General features: G+C 42.4%; 1 protein-coding gene across 1 annotated transcript; it reads right to left on the bottom strand.

The window, feature by feature from the left end:
- Positions 1–3,614: 3,614 nt before the first annotated feature.
- Positions 3,615–7,519, bottom strand: LOC133957622 (uncharacterized). The gene is made up of 2 exons (XM_062392998.1): positions 5,807–7,519; positions 3,615–5,575 (listed from the first exon to the last, which is right to left on the bottom strand). Exons 1-2 carry the CDS (start codon positions 6,647–6,649, stop codon positions 5,249–5,251), a joined length of 1,170 nt encoding a protein of 389 aa, XP_062248982.1. The 5' UTR covers positions 6,650–7,519; the 3' UTR covers positions 3,615–5,248.
- Between the last annotated feature and the right edge of the window lie 8,884 nt (positions 7,520–16,403).

Genomic DNA, 16,403 nt, shown 5'->3' with positions numbered 1-16,403 from the left:
GAAATGGCTGCAGATATGATGTATGTTACAAGCTCGTTAACTCCTTGCACGTTTGTTAGCTTAAATGATTGTGCTACTGCTACCGGACAATATCCACAAGTGATCTGCCGCTGTGAGGAACACTGCTCGCTGTCTACACCGGTCTACACCGGGCACTGGTAGGGATGTAACGATCGTGAATGCATCGGTTAAATAAAAAAATAATCACGTGACAAGGCTTAAGGAGTAGGCTACGTGGGGCGGTCGGCGGTGTTTAGGCTGCAGAGCTAACGTTTACGTTATCTTCGTCTGCTTTATAGGCAGCCCTCTCTCTCTTCAGTTCACTCACTGTGTGTCTGTTTATGTGTACGTCGGTGCGGAGCTCCGCCCTTCGTCAAACAGAGAGATGCACGCGATGATGCAAATTGATTTATTGTTTGAACCATAAACAGAACAGTGCTTACAAGGGTTAGATGTATATATAATGATTTAGCCAGCTCTATTCATCCCATTCTCTCAAGTCTGACAGATGTTTAGTAGCACTAGTTTCACTTAAGTCAACGCAAAGGCTTTTCCTACATGCATGGAAAGGGTCCAGAATACAGTAACCTAGATGATTGCAGGCAACATCTCCGGAATCTGTCTCACAGTGAGAGCATGTAATATCACTTGAACATTTTTGCATGTGCACATTGAAAAAAAAATCATTGTCTCTTATTTTATGTCCTCCTCTGTGCAGATCGACCATGATGTCATTGTACTCATGGATGATGCAACTCTGGAAAATTACATTCCTTCCTACGGTGACCGAATTGCTGTCTTCAATTTCTGCAGAAGTAAAAAGTCCCTCCCCAAACGAAAGCAAGGGCTTTTGGAAAGACTTCGTGAGAAAATGAGAGTCAGAAAGGAAAGCACGAAGGAGAAGACATTACATGAAGACACAAGAACAACAGACACAAAGAAGCTAAAAACTACACGAAATGTTGAGATAGGATGGCTTCATGATGATGGTAAAGGAGCCAAACAGGTGAGGACAAAACAGGGCGGTGGCACTAGAAAGATACAGTTGCCAACTGATGCTGGATTAAAAGCTATTGTTGAAGAAGGACAGAAACTTTTCTTTCCTGGTGGGATCTCTCCTAAAGGACCAGTGTCTGATTTTCAGTTTGAGGTGTGGGATTTCAAACAGAACCGCCTCACCGATGAAACTTGCCAGTCTATTGGCATTATGTACATGACTGCAAAGCTGAGTATGTTGCGCTTTTACATTGCAACCAGGCCAAAAGAAGTTGAAGATGATGCCACATCTGATGTGGTTTTTGTCTCATCACACAGCAGCAATGCAACCAGTACAGCACAACTAAAAGTGGGAGATGTCACAGTTGATTTTGATGTCCAGTCTGCTTTAGAGATGTCTGTTGATGCTGAAATTACCTTCGGTCCCCTTCATGATGTTGTCGAAGACACAGACGACACGTTGATTTATGAGGGTTTTCTCATACCCACTAGTCCACCTAATCCAGAGGATGTAATAACAATCATTATACATCATGCTAACACTTTACATGACATGATCACCGCTTTCTCTGATGCAGAGATATTGAACAAAGCAGTGAATGTGAAACGCATACTTCCAGACAACACTGAAGAGGCAGGAAGTGGATCCGGGGTCATGAGAGACGTTCTCAGCTGCTTCTGGCATGAATTCTACGAGCGATGCACACTTGGTACAGCAGTTAAAGTGCCCTTCATTCGGCATGATTTTCCTGCTGAAACATGGAAGGCAATTGGTAGAATCCTTTTAAAAGGTTACCAAGACTGTCAGTATCTACCAAACAAACTCGCACTCCCCTTCCTTGAGCAAGTGCTTTTTAACTGTGTGTACAGTGACCTAAAAGTAAATTTTCTACAGTTTGTAAGCAGGGAAGAACGTGACATGTTCATGCAAGCAATGAGTGATTTCTCCACGGTTGACTGTGATGACCTTGTTGAGATTCTTGACAGCTATGGATGCAGGAGGAGAATCACAGCCAAGACTCTTCCTACAATTATTGACGAAATAGCACACAAAGAGCTTGTCCAAAAACCGATGTTCGTCATTGACTGCTGGAGAGAGATTACCCATCATCATCTCTTCCTCAGTCCAGAGGCATTGATCGAGTTGTTAACTGACCTGCAACCAACCTCAAAAAAGGTCTGTCAGCTACTGAAATTTGAAAATGATTTGACTCCAAAACAAAAGGAAGTGAGAAATCATCTGAAAAGATTCATCAGAGAGCTCGATGAAATTAAACTGCAGAAATTTCTGCGGTTCTGCACCGGATCTGATCTTGTAATAACAGACAGCATCTATGTGGAATTTATTGAAATGAGTGAGTTCAGCAGAAGACCAATTGGTCACACATGCGGAAAGATTCTGCATATAGCTGCAAGCTATGACAACTTCCCGGATTTCCGTTCAGAATTTAATGCAGTTCTTGAAAGCAATGTCTGGGTAATGGACATTGTTTAGATTCCCACAACCATTACCAGAACAATCCTCACTGCAGGATTGCAGGGACCATATTGCAAAGAATGGAGACAATACAATTTTCCATTTTTTATTATTTTTTTATTTTGGACCTTTAATACGTGCACTTCAACATGCACTTCTGCACTGTCCCTAAAACAGAGATATATACGCCAGCTGTGAAGGAGGAAGCCCAGTCTTGGCTAGAAAACCTGTAGTTTTTGGTAGCCAAAACTTGTAGTTTGCCCTGTAGTATGTATTGTGTTATCCATTACTTATGCATAAAGTAAATGTTCCATTGTATGCCATTGCTTAGTTGAATTGAGTTCAGGTCTTTGGAAGTTTGGATACTTTCTGGTGATTGCTAATATTTCACCTCCAAACTTATTGAAAGAATGTCTGGAGAGTATTTAGTGTTATGAAGCGTTTTTAGTAAATACTGATGCTGTTCTGATGTTTCTCAGATGCCATGTTGCCCTGATAACACACTTGTTAACCAACAATTTAATAATACTTACAGTATCTTGTGACACCAACTTGTTGCAGACACATGGGTTGGGATTTTACCATGTTATTGGTATAACAAAGAAAAATGGTTTATTTTCATGAAAATTTATTGTGAATAAAATGTTACTTCTTCTACCACAGTTGTTGTTTTTTCAGATAGCAGGGCTGTGAAATTATGTGGCACCCTGGATAATGCATTGGTATTATTTATGTTATTAACTGGGCCACCCCCTTCATTTTTTTGATTATTATTTCATTGTTTGTGGAGACACTCACCTGATTTTGGGCTGGAGTAGTATAGTTGCTACTTTTCGCCAATAGATGGCAGTAGCCGCCTGGTAACGTGCCTTGTTGTCATGGCGACCGCTGTAGTTCTAAACTCAGAGGGGGTCCCCTCAGCCCAAAAACCGCTACAGTTTAATATTTTACTCATGGTATTTTAGCTGTTTGTGTGTTTGCAGATAAGTTAAGTATGTTTACACAAGCGACAACATGTTTATTTATTTTCTGTTTACTCGCTGTTGTGTCCGTTGATGTTTAAGACGAAAGGCGGCTCACTTGACCGCAGTCGACTTCGGTCAAGTGAGCCGCCTTTCGTCTTCGCGTAGTCAAGCCAGCCGTCAGCACTTCTCCCCACTCAACGTGCTGTCGGACCGGGCTGTCCAGTCCAAGTAGGGGAGAGCGGGGTAATGTGGGCCATTTTTTTACATTTGCTCCCCTCTAGGCGAGCTTAACTGATATATCAGTAAAATTTACACATTTCCCATTAATTCAGGATATTTTCTAGCAATGGAAATGATCAGAATGTCTTCAGGACAAAGGGCAGTTAAATTCTGATTGTTTTGAAAAAAGTGGTCTTGTGTCCCACTTTACCCCAGCTACCGGGTAAAGTGGTCCACTTACTTTTTCCACTTTAAAACTACCATAACAACACATGTTGTAATAGTTAAAATCCCGACAGCTAGATGGACAACCACTATTATCGGACTAGTAACAGAATCATGGGGATTGGTCAATTAAGCACATTTATGATTATTATGATTCATGTGATCTCTTGCACACCCTACCTGCACATTGTTTCTCTGTCCAATTGGCAGGGACAGGGATATTGTTTTTGTCTGCGTATTCAAATGCCAGTTCACGGCACTTAACTGGAGCAAGGCCATGGAACTGGTCAGCTAGTGGTTTCAAGTGTTTGGCAAGCTCCTCCTCCATCTCATCTGTGAACATTCTCTTTACCTCAGCTACTGCACCCCAGGCTACTGATTTTACTTCCCCTTTCTCTTTTTTCTTTATGAATCTTTTGAGGGTTGTCTTATCAATATTTCTATCCCTTCCAGCTTTTCTTAAGGACTTCTTTCCTTGCATGACCTCAGCGGCTGCACTCTCCATCTCTGTGAGGGGTGTTTGGCCCCAGGTGGTCTTCCTGGTGTAGTTTCTTGGCATGATGGCTTTTCTACAATGTTTATGACATTAAAAATAAAACATATATAATGTTATATAACATATGTTTAAGACTAAATTTAACTTGTGCTTCATGGTGTGGTAAACTGAGACACTGTCCCACTTTACCCCACAGCATTTGTCTCACTTTACCCCACAGCCACAATTTTAGAAAAACAACATCTTTTATCAATTCAGGCTAATCTTCAGCTAGCATCAATCACATGGTTTTATATGTTGGAAGTGCATCAACATGTATGATATAAGTTTTTCTACCTGATTCAATTTGTTTTGACACAACAGTTGATTAAGTTCAAAGCAAGAAAATTTGTGAATTACATTTTTGTGAAAAAACATACTTTCCACAGCACCTGCACCAACTTATCTTTCATTGCAAGGGGGGAATGGGAGGGGCTTTTGAACATAATAATCACATGACCACAAATGTGTTCCGTTGCCTAGATACAGGGGGTGTTTCACATCACCCGATGTCCCACATTACCCCGCTCTCCCCTACCGGCTTCCCCGTGTGGAGATCCAACGCCTCGTCACGCAAGTGTCACCACACATCCAGAGGGAAACCTGCTGCAATTTTGCCCTCAGCCCGGAGGTGCAGCTCCTGGCTGCGCTGCGTTTTCACGCAGTGGGGAGCTTCCTGGAGGTGGTGGGGGACGGCACCGGTTTCAGCAAGGCATCGGAGTGTGGCAGCCGTGACACCGATCCTCCTGCCAAAATAATAATCTAGATAGGTACTTTCACATTATGTGACTGGGAAAAACTTCATGTTTTTATTTAGATGTCTTCCATTTCTCAAATTATTTGCAGCAGTTCGTCTCTTAACATGATGTACAGATCAGCCGCAGCAAGTGGATCTGCAGGAGCATCCCACCCATTCTCCTCCATCAGGAGACAACACAGTTCAAAAACGGTTTCATCACAAGGAAACTCGCCCTTGGGAGTGCACTCTTCCATACACACATTGACCTCCTCCATGGATACAGGTTTGAGTCTATCCTCAGCACTGTGCAGCTCTGGGAATGAATACATCACAACTGGCCGACCCGATGCCATGTCACCACTTGATCTTGGTCTGATTTTGTGTGAATTCCAGGTGGTGACAACTTCGTCAAGTTCATCCTGCATAGAAAGAAGCACAGTACATACAAATGTGAAATAGGTTTTGCAACACTTAACTGTTGCCGGTCTATACTGAGGCCTAGGTTGCTGTTTTGTATTGTATATGGAGGGGTAGAAAATGCCAAAATCAAAAATAAATAATTTAATGAATAATTACAAACAACAACAACTACTACAATTCCAATACAATCTATAGCAACTTCATTTCAGAGGTTTAGGAAAGATTTTTACCTGAACAAGATTCATGAAACAGAACTGGATTAGACTTTTGTCCAAAAAGTCTCCTGTGAAATGACCATCATCCTGGAAAGTTTGAAATAAGTTCATCCAGAACTGCGCACTCTGTTTGCGAAGGGTACCCCACCATCCTTCAATGCGCTGGTTTGCTGTGCTTCTTCCATAAAGGAAACTCTTCTCTCCTGCAAAACTGTCTGGATGGTTTCTCCGCAAAAACATCTGCATTTCTTCAACACAAACATTTTCTGTTCCCCTGTCTGCACGAATCCTCTCTGGACATCCACCTATGCTTGACACCGTTCTGGTAAAGTAACTTGCAACTACTTTGGGATCACTGTTTGTGGTAAAGGCCTCCATCCATAACACATAGCGGCTGAAACCATCTATGCAGCCATTGATGGCAATGCCATAGGGTTTTAGCTTGTCATAGCCGTCCATGTGCCAAAGTGCATTTGGCCCTCTGCAGCTGTACTGACGTCTTCTCAAGCGCCGTGCTCTTCTCAATTCTACACCTTGTGGATCAACCAGTTTGATGATGCGTCTTATGGTGTCTTGTGACACAACAAATCCTCGCTGAACTGCTCGAAGATGTAGCCAGCGATAACCTTGCATCTGTCCATTGGTCATAACCTCATGTTGGACAAAGGCCAGCACTTCTTCCATGTCAGACTGGTTCTTCCTCCTGAACAGACCAAGTCTTCTACAAACTCTCTTTAAAGTTCTGACACTTATCACTGTCTGGTTGTAATGTGCTAAAATTGCAAGTATTTCCTTGTTACTGAAAGAAAGTCTGAAGTACAATTTGATTAGGTCCTCCAAATCAGGCACTGCAGGCATTGTTGTGAAAAGGAAATCTAAGGGATCTATTGTTCTGCATCATCCATGAGTACAATGACATCGTGGTCGACCTGCACAGAGGAGGAGATACATTTGGACATGATTTGAAAGTGCTGGGAGCATCTGCCAGTGTTTCCCCTACTATTTATATAGTATAAAGCAGCATATAGCATCATCGTCGTGCATCTCTCTGTTTGACGAAGGGCGGAGCTCTGCACCGACGTACACATAAACAAACACACGTGAACACACACCTACAGCCACACAGAGAGTGAACTGAAGGAGAGAGAGGGCTGCCTATAAAGCAGACGAAGATAACGTAAACGTTAGCTCTGCAGCCTAAACACCGACGACTACCCCACGTAGCCTACTCCTTAAGCCTTGTGACGTGATTATTTTTTTATTTAACCGATGCATTCACGATCGTTACATCTCTACCAGTGCCCGGTGTACAAACATGCAAGGAGTTAACGAGCTTGTAACATACATCATATCTGCAGCCATTTCTTCGTTTTTGCAAACACCAAGCCCCAAACCAACACATATCTTCTTCACTCACCTTCTGCTCTTCCATGAATGAAATGGCTTCCTCGGGGACCCTTCGAGCACGCAAAAACTCACTGAGGTCCGACATTTTCGGTCTGCGGGAAAGTAGTAGCCTATGTTGTGTTGCTCTGAGCCCCGAAGTTGGTTCGCTACAGGCACCAATACTTCTGAGTTTAAAGTTAGAATTCTGAGTTCTGACTTTAATCTCAGAATTCTGAGTTTAAAGTCAGAATTCTGAGTTTAAAGTCAGAATTCTGAGATTAAAGTCAGAATTCTGAGAAAAAAGTCAGAATTCTGAGTTTAAAGTCAGAATTCTGAGTTTAAAGTCAGAATTCTGAGATTAAAGTCAGAATTCTGAGAAAAAAGTCAGAATTCTGAGTTTAATGTCAGAATTCTGAGATTAAAGTCAGAATTCTGAGAAAAAAGTCAGAATTCTGAGATTAAAGTCAGAATTCTGACTTTAATCTCAGAATTCTGAGATTAAAGTCAGAATTCTGAGTTTAAAGTCAGAATTCTGAGAAAAAAGTCAGAACTCACTTGTTTTTTCCACAGTGGCCCTAATCCTCTTCCGTACCTTCCTGAGAGTAGATGATGCGGAAACAGAAACCTAACAAAGCCGGCTTGTGTTTTTCTTTTCTCCCGTCTTGAAACCCTCCCGTGCAGTTTTCTCTGACCCACTAAGAGAAGACAATGCACCGAGCACAGCTTGTTCTGAAAGCCTCTGCTGACGAAGACAAAAAGACAATAACCACATCACACCTGCTTCGGCCGCCTCGCACTGCCTTTTCTTTTTTCTGTGAGCATTGATTTAAAAGTCCTGGAACTTGTTTTCTCATGAAGCCTTACAACACTCGCTACCGAGTAATATATCGGATTGCCTCTGCACAGTAAGAGAGTCTTCTTGGTTTTCCATCAACAAACTATACAAAGAAAACATGGTCGATTCAGGAGGAGCTTTCCTGCGGTTTAAAAACACAAATATTTATTAGAAACAAATGCTGTTTCATTTCTTTGCTTTCACATCGTCTGTGCATTGATTTAATTTCCATAGATTTCATTGTGTGCAGCTTCCCGGTGTGTGACTCCTTGTGTAGCATGTTGACGTGCGTGACGTGTCACACTGCTCGCTTCAGAATGTCATCGATTGAAATCGTACAGTGGGAGAACACGCGGCGCTGAGAGAGAGAGAATCCTCACAGGACGTTTCTCAACCTCAGGAATCCTGGAAACAGATCAGTGACTGTCATGGTGCTCTGCAGAGATTTCAATTGATGCAATTGTTAACTTGAGAAACGAAACTATGTGAGGGTTCCTGGAACTGAAAAGTCCCATGAGCCTCTTGTTTTACCACCGTGCCTTTTGTTTCCATCGCACGTATTCTCAAGAATCCTGCAATTATCGTCTCCTCTTACGTTTCTTTTGTATAATCTCGAAGGGAACAGTCACACTGAGGTTTGACCCATACAACACAAACAGCTGGATCACGACTCGGGTCTGCAAAACCCTTCATACAGCGAGTGGACCAAGTCTGCGAAGGCCAAACTGAAACGATGTCCTATCCTGAGCCTGACGCGCTTACTGGAGCTCGGCCGCCTGCATAGCTAGCTCGTTACCTGGGATAAGTTGACCTAGCATGGATCCATGGAGGTGATTCATCAAGGAACCTTCAAAATGGAGGATTCTCTGAATTGGGACAGAGCTGGTATCTGCAAGTAGACTTTAGTCCTGTGTTCCACCACACGTGTTTCCCATTCCCCTCGTTCAAGATGTTTTGACTTTTCCTGGGGGTTGTCTTTAGTTTACACTCTAGTCGCAGCACTCATCGACGTCTTAGGCCACGCCCCCGAGCGCATGTAGCCATTTGCTTCTCGGCCTTTTTGAAGAGTACATCATGGGAAACAGGTTTTCTGCTTGTTTGGCTGAATCTAATGTTTCTTAAACTCTGACATGACTGAGATCAGTTCATGAAACAAGCAGGGTGAGAATAAAATCAGGTGTGACCCTGGATTCTAGGCTGATGTGGTTCTAGCTCTGCTGCTTGTAGAATGGGGAAGTGTTTTTTCCGTAAAGGAGCTTTTTTGAAATTTGAAATTTAAGACGGTGAATTAATTTAGGCAATATATGTTTAATGCAAAGGTGCAAACTTACAGAGCTTGAAGAAATGGCTCTGGGATTTATTGCATGTTGCACCAAAGGGACTAAGTAAAAAAAACTTTTGAACCAGGTCCCTAATCAACACCATTAATGCAAATTAGATCATGCATTAAGATACAATAGATCCCACTTTGTCCAACCTCTATATGAATAAGAAACTTTATTTATATAGCACTTTTAAAAAAAGACTATTGCTTATTCGGGGAAGAAGCTGGGTTGAAATCAGGTTTTTCTGAAATCTGACAAAAACGTTATTTTCTATTCATACATCTGAATGCTTTGCACACAGAAATAGAAATTCAACATTTTACCTTCACTGTGATCAAAGCCGACAAAAGCTGTAAAAATACGACATAGTTGCGTGTTCGAAAAGCAACAACATGTCGTTTCTAAAGTGAAGCTTGTAAAAGTGCCGCTGGGACTCGTGCACCTGAGTGGTGAGAAGGTGATGAGGGGAAGCAGGCGGGTCAAACCTCGATGGAGACCTGCTGACTCTGGGATCTGCAGCCTGGACTCTGCTCCTGTCAGTCAAGATACTTGGCCTCAGGCTAAACACACACACAGGCATGTTTGCATACAACACACACACACACACACACACACACACATATACTCACCCAGTTAAAACAAAACAGCCACTCGTGTCAGGACGCTGTTAGTTATGGCTCATGTAAAAATTCCCAAAGACTAATTTTGAATGCGAGAGGCTGAGAAGCAGCTGGACATGAAAGACGCTCCGGAGTGCAGAGGTGACTGTATGGAAATGAATACGCTCATATAAAATTCATGAAGCGTTTCCTCAGTGTGACAGCACGCAGCCTTTGTTTGTGAAAGGAAACACAGACGCTGGAGGAATGAGACCAAAGTATCACGATGACCCACTGGTTTCAAACTTTGAATAACTGTAAATGTACCTATGATCCATCCACACCAGTTCCCCTCCATGCAGTTCTCTCCATGTGTCAGGACAGAGAAGCCAAATGATCTAAAACAAAGATTTTTAATTCTTTAAGCCTCGTGCACAGTGAGACTCTTTCTGATGACACACAAGCATGTGTTTAGCTTTAATATCAAAAGATAACTGGTTTTCCCAGGTCCCATTATGTGTGAAAGAAACACCAGACTGGACTCTGTGTCCTCATCAACGCCACCATCGATCCCACTGCGTGTTTCTGACCCTCTTATCTAAATTCAATGTTTTACTGGGATTTTGAGCCAGAAATCAAATTAGAAAAAAACGTATTATTGAGTTATTGAAAAAACTGCAAGTCGTCGCTTCCTCTAGGATCCTCGAATAATAATCAAATCGTTTATTGTAAATTTTCCACAATAATGTTTGTACACAAAATGAAAATATGAATATATAAGTTATTTCCAAAGTAAAAACTGAACCTTTAAAGACCATAATTAATATCTTTAGTGCAGTGAACATTGTCTTCTGCTGCATTTCTCTTTTATTCATGATCAGCTCTAGTAATTTAGGAGAATTATCTTTCAATCAAAACTATTTAATATCTTCATCACTTGACTTCCTGTAAGAAGGCAGCTTGTATGCCTGCAAAATAAAGGGTATAATAGTTTGAATATTAAATTGCTATTGAGAGTAATTGCATTAACTCAGATGAGATCATCAGCTCAGATATTCTTTCGTCCATCTAGCATATGATTGGTGAAAAGAAAAACCTCACCTAGTGCTGGGTGGCATGAGGGCCACCAGACGCCGCGGGGTGAGAAGTGAGAGGTGACGGGGCTGTGCGGCCTCAGGAGGAAAACCCAGGCTGTTTACCCAACAGTTGGGTTTGAGCTGCAGGCTTTAACCTGTTTTTCTCTCTGGATCCTTTCAGGGGAAGTGACGGGACCCTTGAAGAAGTTTCTCCTCCCTGAACCTCTCGCCGCCTGCTCTCTGATGGACGGCATGTTGTACTCGACACGTGGGCTGTGACTCCTGCAGAGTCCAATCAGATATCCACGTATCAAAGTGTGTTTTTAATGGTTGTGTTTATTTGTTTTCACTTTGTTGTTTTTTAAGAACTAGCTGCAGGAGATCGATTTCGCCTCGTGACCATTGACATGTTGCTGCTTCTCCTCCTGGTCCTCGACTGGAGTGACGTCAGTGAGCAGAGAAAGTGGTCGGCCCGTCCTTTAATGGATCAAAGGAAGATAAGAAGCCGACTCTCACATGTCAGATTCAAGATGGAAACTGACACAGAAATTGATTTTGGGTTTTCCGAGGATCTTTAGACAATCTGCTGAATCACATTTGAACGTACATCCATCACTGCAGCACCGACATTAGGTTTGCATCGACGCGCCATCTTATCAGTTTAATTTGATTAGGTGATATCTTGTTGACACTTCCGTCCTGTAAGTGCAGCTACAAGAAACTCAAGAACCGAACCGGCCCGAATGAGCAGCCGTGGCCCCCACGAGCCCTCAATCAAACAAAAAAGATATATTAAGTTAATGGACTTACATGTTAATACTAATGGTTTAACCAATTCCTGCTGCCGCTGTCAGAGCTGGAGTCACTTTTCTGCTCATGTTAACATGCTCACTGTAACGATACCTCGTTAGACATCGTGCAACCACAGTAACAGACTTTCATGATAAAAGACTTTTCATAAAAACACAGTTGTTTGAGCTATTGTTGATTTTTAAACCGATTAGCAAAGCTTTGTTACACCAATAACATTCATTTTCACATGTTTGTCTATAAAACCTCATTAAGAGCAGGACGGTTGATTGGGAACAGACCAGTGACCAGTGTGTCGCTGGGATCCAGACCAGACTACAGAGGACAAAGTGATGAGTATCCATCAGGGCGGTGGCTCCTCCCCCACTGAGAGCATAGATCGAAGCTGAACCCTGGAACACAGATTAATCGTGGGCTCTGTGTTTACAGCACCCAGGGGTGAGCTTTAATGAGGCTAACGGTGATATGACTAAACATCCAGCAGCCTTCATCTGTCAGACGAGCGGCGGGCCTGAGGCGCTTCATGTCTGTCTCAGCAGCAGCAGAAGCAGAATCCGTCCTCTCGTCCCTTCAGACGACTTTGTGGAAGTGGAAATAGGAAATGTCAGGAGGTGATCTGTGAATGTTCGAAAAAGTCAGAGATACAGCGTCGTGTGGTACACGGATCTGCAAAAAGCCGGAGGAAGATGGAAGAAGAATCAAGAGCAGTTTGGTTGAAAATAACAAAAACAAGCCGGCAGAGTTTTATGACTTCTCTGGCTCGAAATTCTTGACTCGAAAAAGTCGGGATAAACAACTGGAGCCAAAAATGCAAATACCAAAATAGTTTTTGTTATTTCAGTGTCAGTCATGGAAATATTTCACCTCCTTATCTCAATCTCTGCTCTAATATTATCAAATCTCTACATTGGGAATTACAACACGATTTGTCATTAATAGGCAGCTGCAGTGATTGTCAATATTTGGATGGCAAAAGTCTTTAATAATTCTAAATTACCAAAATTATACTGGAGACTCATCAGTGCTTAAAAATATATATATAATTTAATATATAATAATATTCTTTATTTGAGTCAAAATTGAATTATTCAAAAGCATTTTATAGACATTTTATTAAAATCAGTGTAATTTAGCAGTAAATGTAAATCATAGTAAGAATATAAAATAATTTAACTAATCTTTAATTATTTCATCGAGGCCAAAGTTTAAAATGACACAAAAAATGTTTTAATATAAGCAAACAAATTACAAAACAATACCATGTTTTAATTGTATAAAATGGAGAAGAGGTTAATTATTAATCACACAAATTAACAATGCAATGCATGAAAACATCAATAATACAATAATATTAACTTCATACCAGGACTTCATATCAGGACTTCATACCAGGCTGATAATAAATGTTAGATGCTAATGCGATTAATATATTTAACTCTCTGCTATGAAATTTGTAAATTTAGCCTAAAAGAACTGCTAATAGAGTTTTTTCCAGTCTTGGCATAGAAGTAAGTTTTACTGGGAAATAACCAGGAAATGCAATTTCACAATTCTTTGGTAATAACTGTGAAATTGGTTGAAATGTATTCAAACTTTTTATCGTAAATGTCTACGTCGGCTTCAAGATCCCGAACAAAAAAAAAGTGAACCTACCCCAGGCTGGTGCTGGTGTGTGTGTGCCTTGGAAGTCAGTTTCGCCGTCCTTGCTGTTTCCTGCTGATCCGCAGTCACTGTCACAGACTCAAGGCTAATTCATGCACTGTGTGTGGGAGGGGGGGGGGGGGCATCAAGGTGTGACGGCCCCCCTCCAAGGTGAGTGCACCTGAGTGAGGAGGACGAGGAGCAGACTGTGGAGAGGGTGGACACGTCAGAGCGCTGATGAATATGGATGCTGTGAGGCTGCAGAACACTGCTGCCAGATCAAACCTCCTGTTAGCACGACTGCAGAATGGATCTGATTGGCTCGCGGCAGGTTAGAGATCCACTGGAGTCACATGAGAACATAAGCTGTTTAACTGGGTAGAAATAAACCAGGAAACTCGACCGAGAGGGTTTTCATCAGTGTTTGTTTCACTGTCAGCTCAGAAAACACTGAATCAATTTCCATGAAATCATGAGGAGGCTTGAGGCATCACCCAAGGAGGTACCCGGTGAATTATAGGACGTTCGCCCTGGTTGTTGCACTGCAGCCACTAGAGGGCAGTGCAGAGTCGAGAGTGTCCGACAACAACAAACATGGCCACGATGAAGGAGGTTGTGAAAGATGCAAACCGACCATTTGTCCCTGACACCAGTTTTACGTGTATAAGCTACACATCCACACCGAGGCTACATCCAAACTTCTCAGATAGGAAATGTTGTACCGTACCTGAAGCATCAAATTATCATATTTTGAGGAAAACTATCGTACACGACCTGAGTAGGGATTGGACACTCGATACCATCGTTTCAGAACTGTGTCGAGATTCTCATTTTTAAATGAGGCAAGTAGATAAACAACTCAACGGAATAGCATTTAATGTGGTGGAAGGAAGCGGAACGGGTCAGGGAAGAACCCATAAAATGATGGTGTAGATCCAGATCAGGATTTAATTTCATTTTTATGAATCTTCAGGAAAAAGCAGGAGCATATTTAGGACTGATATCTATAAGTGCATCTTGATTGACTTTAATCAGACTGTTAGGCCTTGGTTGAGATTTGTGGTCGACTGAATCTTCTTACTTTGTATCAGACCTGCTGGTGTCTCTATATTCAGAATCTTGATGTTCTTTGGCTCTTGGCTTTTGCACAATGACACAAAAACACTTTTAAATCCTCTTTAACACAAATCTTCTTTGTCCCATTGTGAGACTAAATAAAAACATTCTCCTGTGGACCCACTATCAGTCCAGGTGCAGCTGTATCACCGATGTCATGGGTCTTTATTGACAGACTCAGGTCGCTGACACCGAGGTGTGTATCTATATTGTTATTATTGGATAATGGGGGTTTGTGGTATATTGAAGGTATATGTTGTTGTCTCATCCACTCGGGCTGAGAAGGTCATAAAGGCCTCATGGATAATCCAGTGAGGCCCCGCGAAGGTAGACAAAGTCCGTCTGAGCCAAGTCTTCATCAAATTGAAGTCCCCCCCCCCGAAAGCCCCTAAAGCAGGACCAAGGTGGATCCATTTCACACCTGGAGATAGTTTCCCCAGCGTGAGGGTTCACCACGGGCTTACGGGCGAGCACAGGGGCAGGTGGAGGAGGCACGGGATGTTTAAGCCTCCATCAAACAACGGTTCAGCCATGTCGGGCTAATCTCAGCCACCGCCTGGCTCTAATTTGATCTCCTCCACTGCCTCCCTCCCTATCTCCCCCTCTCTCCCCCTCTCTCCCCCTCTTCCTGTCGGTTCTCCCCCCACAGGTGTCGCTCCCCCTATCTCGCTGTGTCTCCCGAGCCGCCTCCATCTCTGACAGCTACAGACTCTATTAGCTGTGATTGGTTCCAGTTCACAGCCATGAAATGATCCTTGAAAAAGAAATAAATAACTCTGAACACCTCCCATTAGCTGCGGCGTGAATCCCTCTTGTTTCTGTGGCTTGTGACAGGTAAGTAACGTGATAGTGTCACTTCGAGCGCTTCAGGAAACATCTGTGCCGCCTCACATCGGCTCTTTGTTCAGACAGTTGGAGGGAAATCACCCGATTCGCTGTGGAATCTTCTCCAAGGTGTTGCTTGGGAAAGAGTAAACCTCTCCTGTGTGGTTTGTTTGAAGAGCTGTCCGGCTGTTTAGGGATTCCATTACTGTCATTACACTGTACAATAGTCTTATTGTGGGTTTAGACGGAGTGCACATCAGATGGGAATCATATGGAAAGCTGATTTCAGAGCTGGAGCTAAGATGAAAGTAGCAGCTTGACGATGTGAGTTGAAAACGTTCCCAGCTTGTGCAAAAATAAATCCACATGATTGAGGAACTAGACGTTAAACTGCACTTAGTGAACAACTGGCACAGCTACACACACCTGGTTGCTGCCAAAGTGTTTTTAATGCTTTTGTTTTTTGCTTCGACATAAACGTATGATACAGTAATCTATCATCTCACTTTGAGTCTAAAACAGCAGTCGAGCTCCTGGGGAGTAAAGACAAACCAGTACCTTCGAACTCTAAGTGACCAAACATCCTCCCACTCATTAATCCCAGTTTCCATCAACTCACTGAACATCACTAGAGTCTTTCATAACTTTGTTTATGTTTATGTATTTATATGAAGTACTGCAGAGCATGTCTGTTTGTAATGGGCTGTTTGTTCCGTCTGTGGCGATGCTGGTTGCAGTAAATAAAGAGCTGCTGCAGGACTCAGGACTCAGAACCCTGAAGCCAACGCAGCTGCACAAAGAGACGTTTTACTGTTTACTCAGAGTTTAGAAACTCGCGCTGGAGAATCAGTTGTTGTTCTCTGATGTTTATTAGTTCCAGCCGCCACCGCTGCAGATCATCTGTTTATTCAAGGTTTATTCATTTTGAACTTGTGCCTCTTCTAGATTGCTCCAAATTTGATAATGCACCTCATTGGGCCCTTGACAATACACATGCCA

Source organism: Platichthys flesus, chromosome 1 (genome assembly GCF_949316205.1).
Source record: "Platichthys flesus chromosome 1, fPlaFle2.1, whole genome shotgun sequence".
In the NCBI taxonomy this organism is placed as follows: Eukaryota; Metazoa; Chordata; class Actinopteri; order Pleuronectiformes; family Pleuronectidae; genus Platichthys; species Platichthys flesus.
The sequence above is the reverse complement of the archived record's forward strand: the minus strand, read 5'-3'. Positions and strand labels throughout refer to the sequence as shown.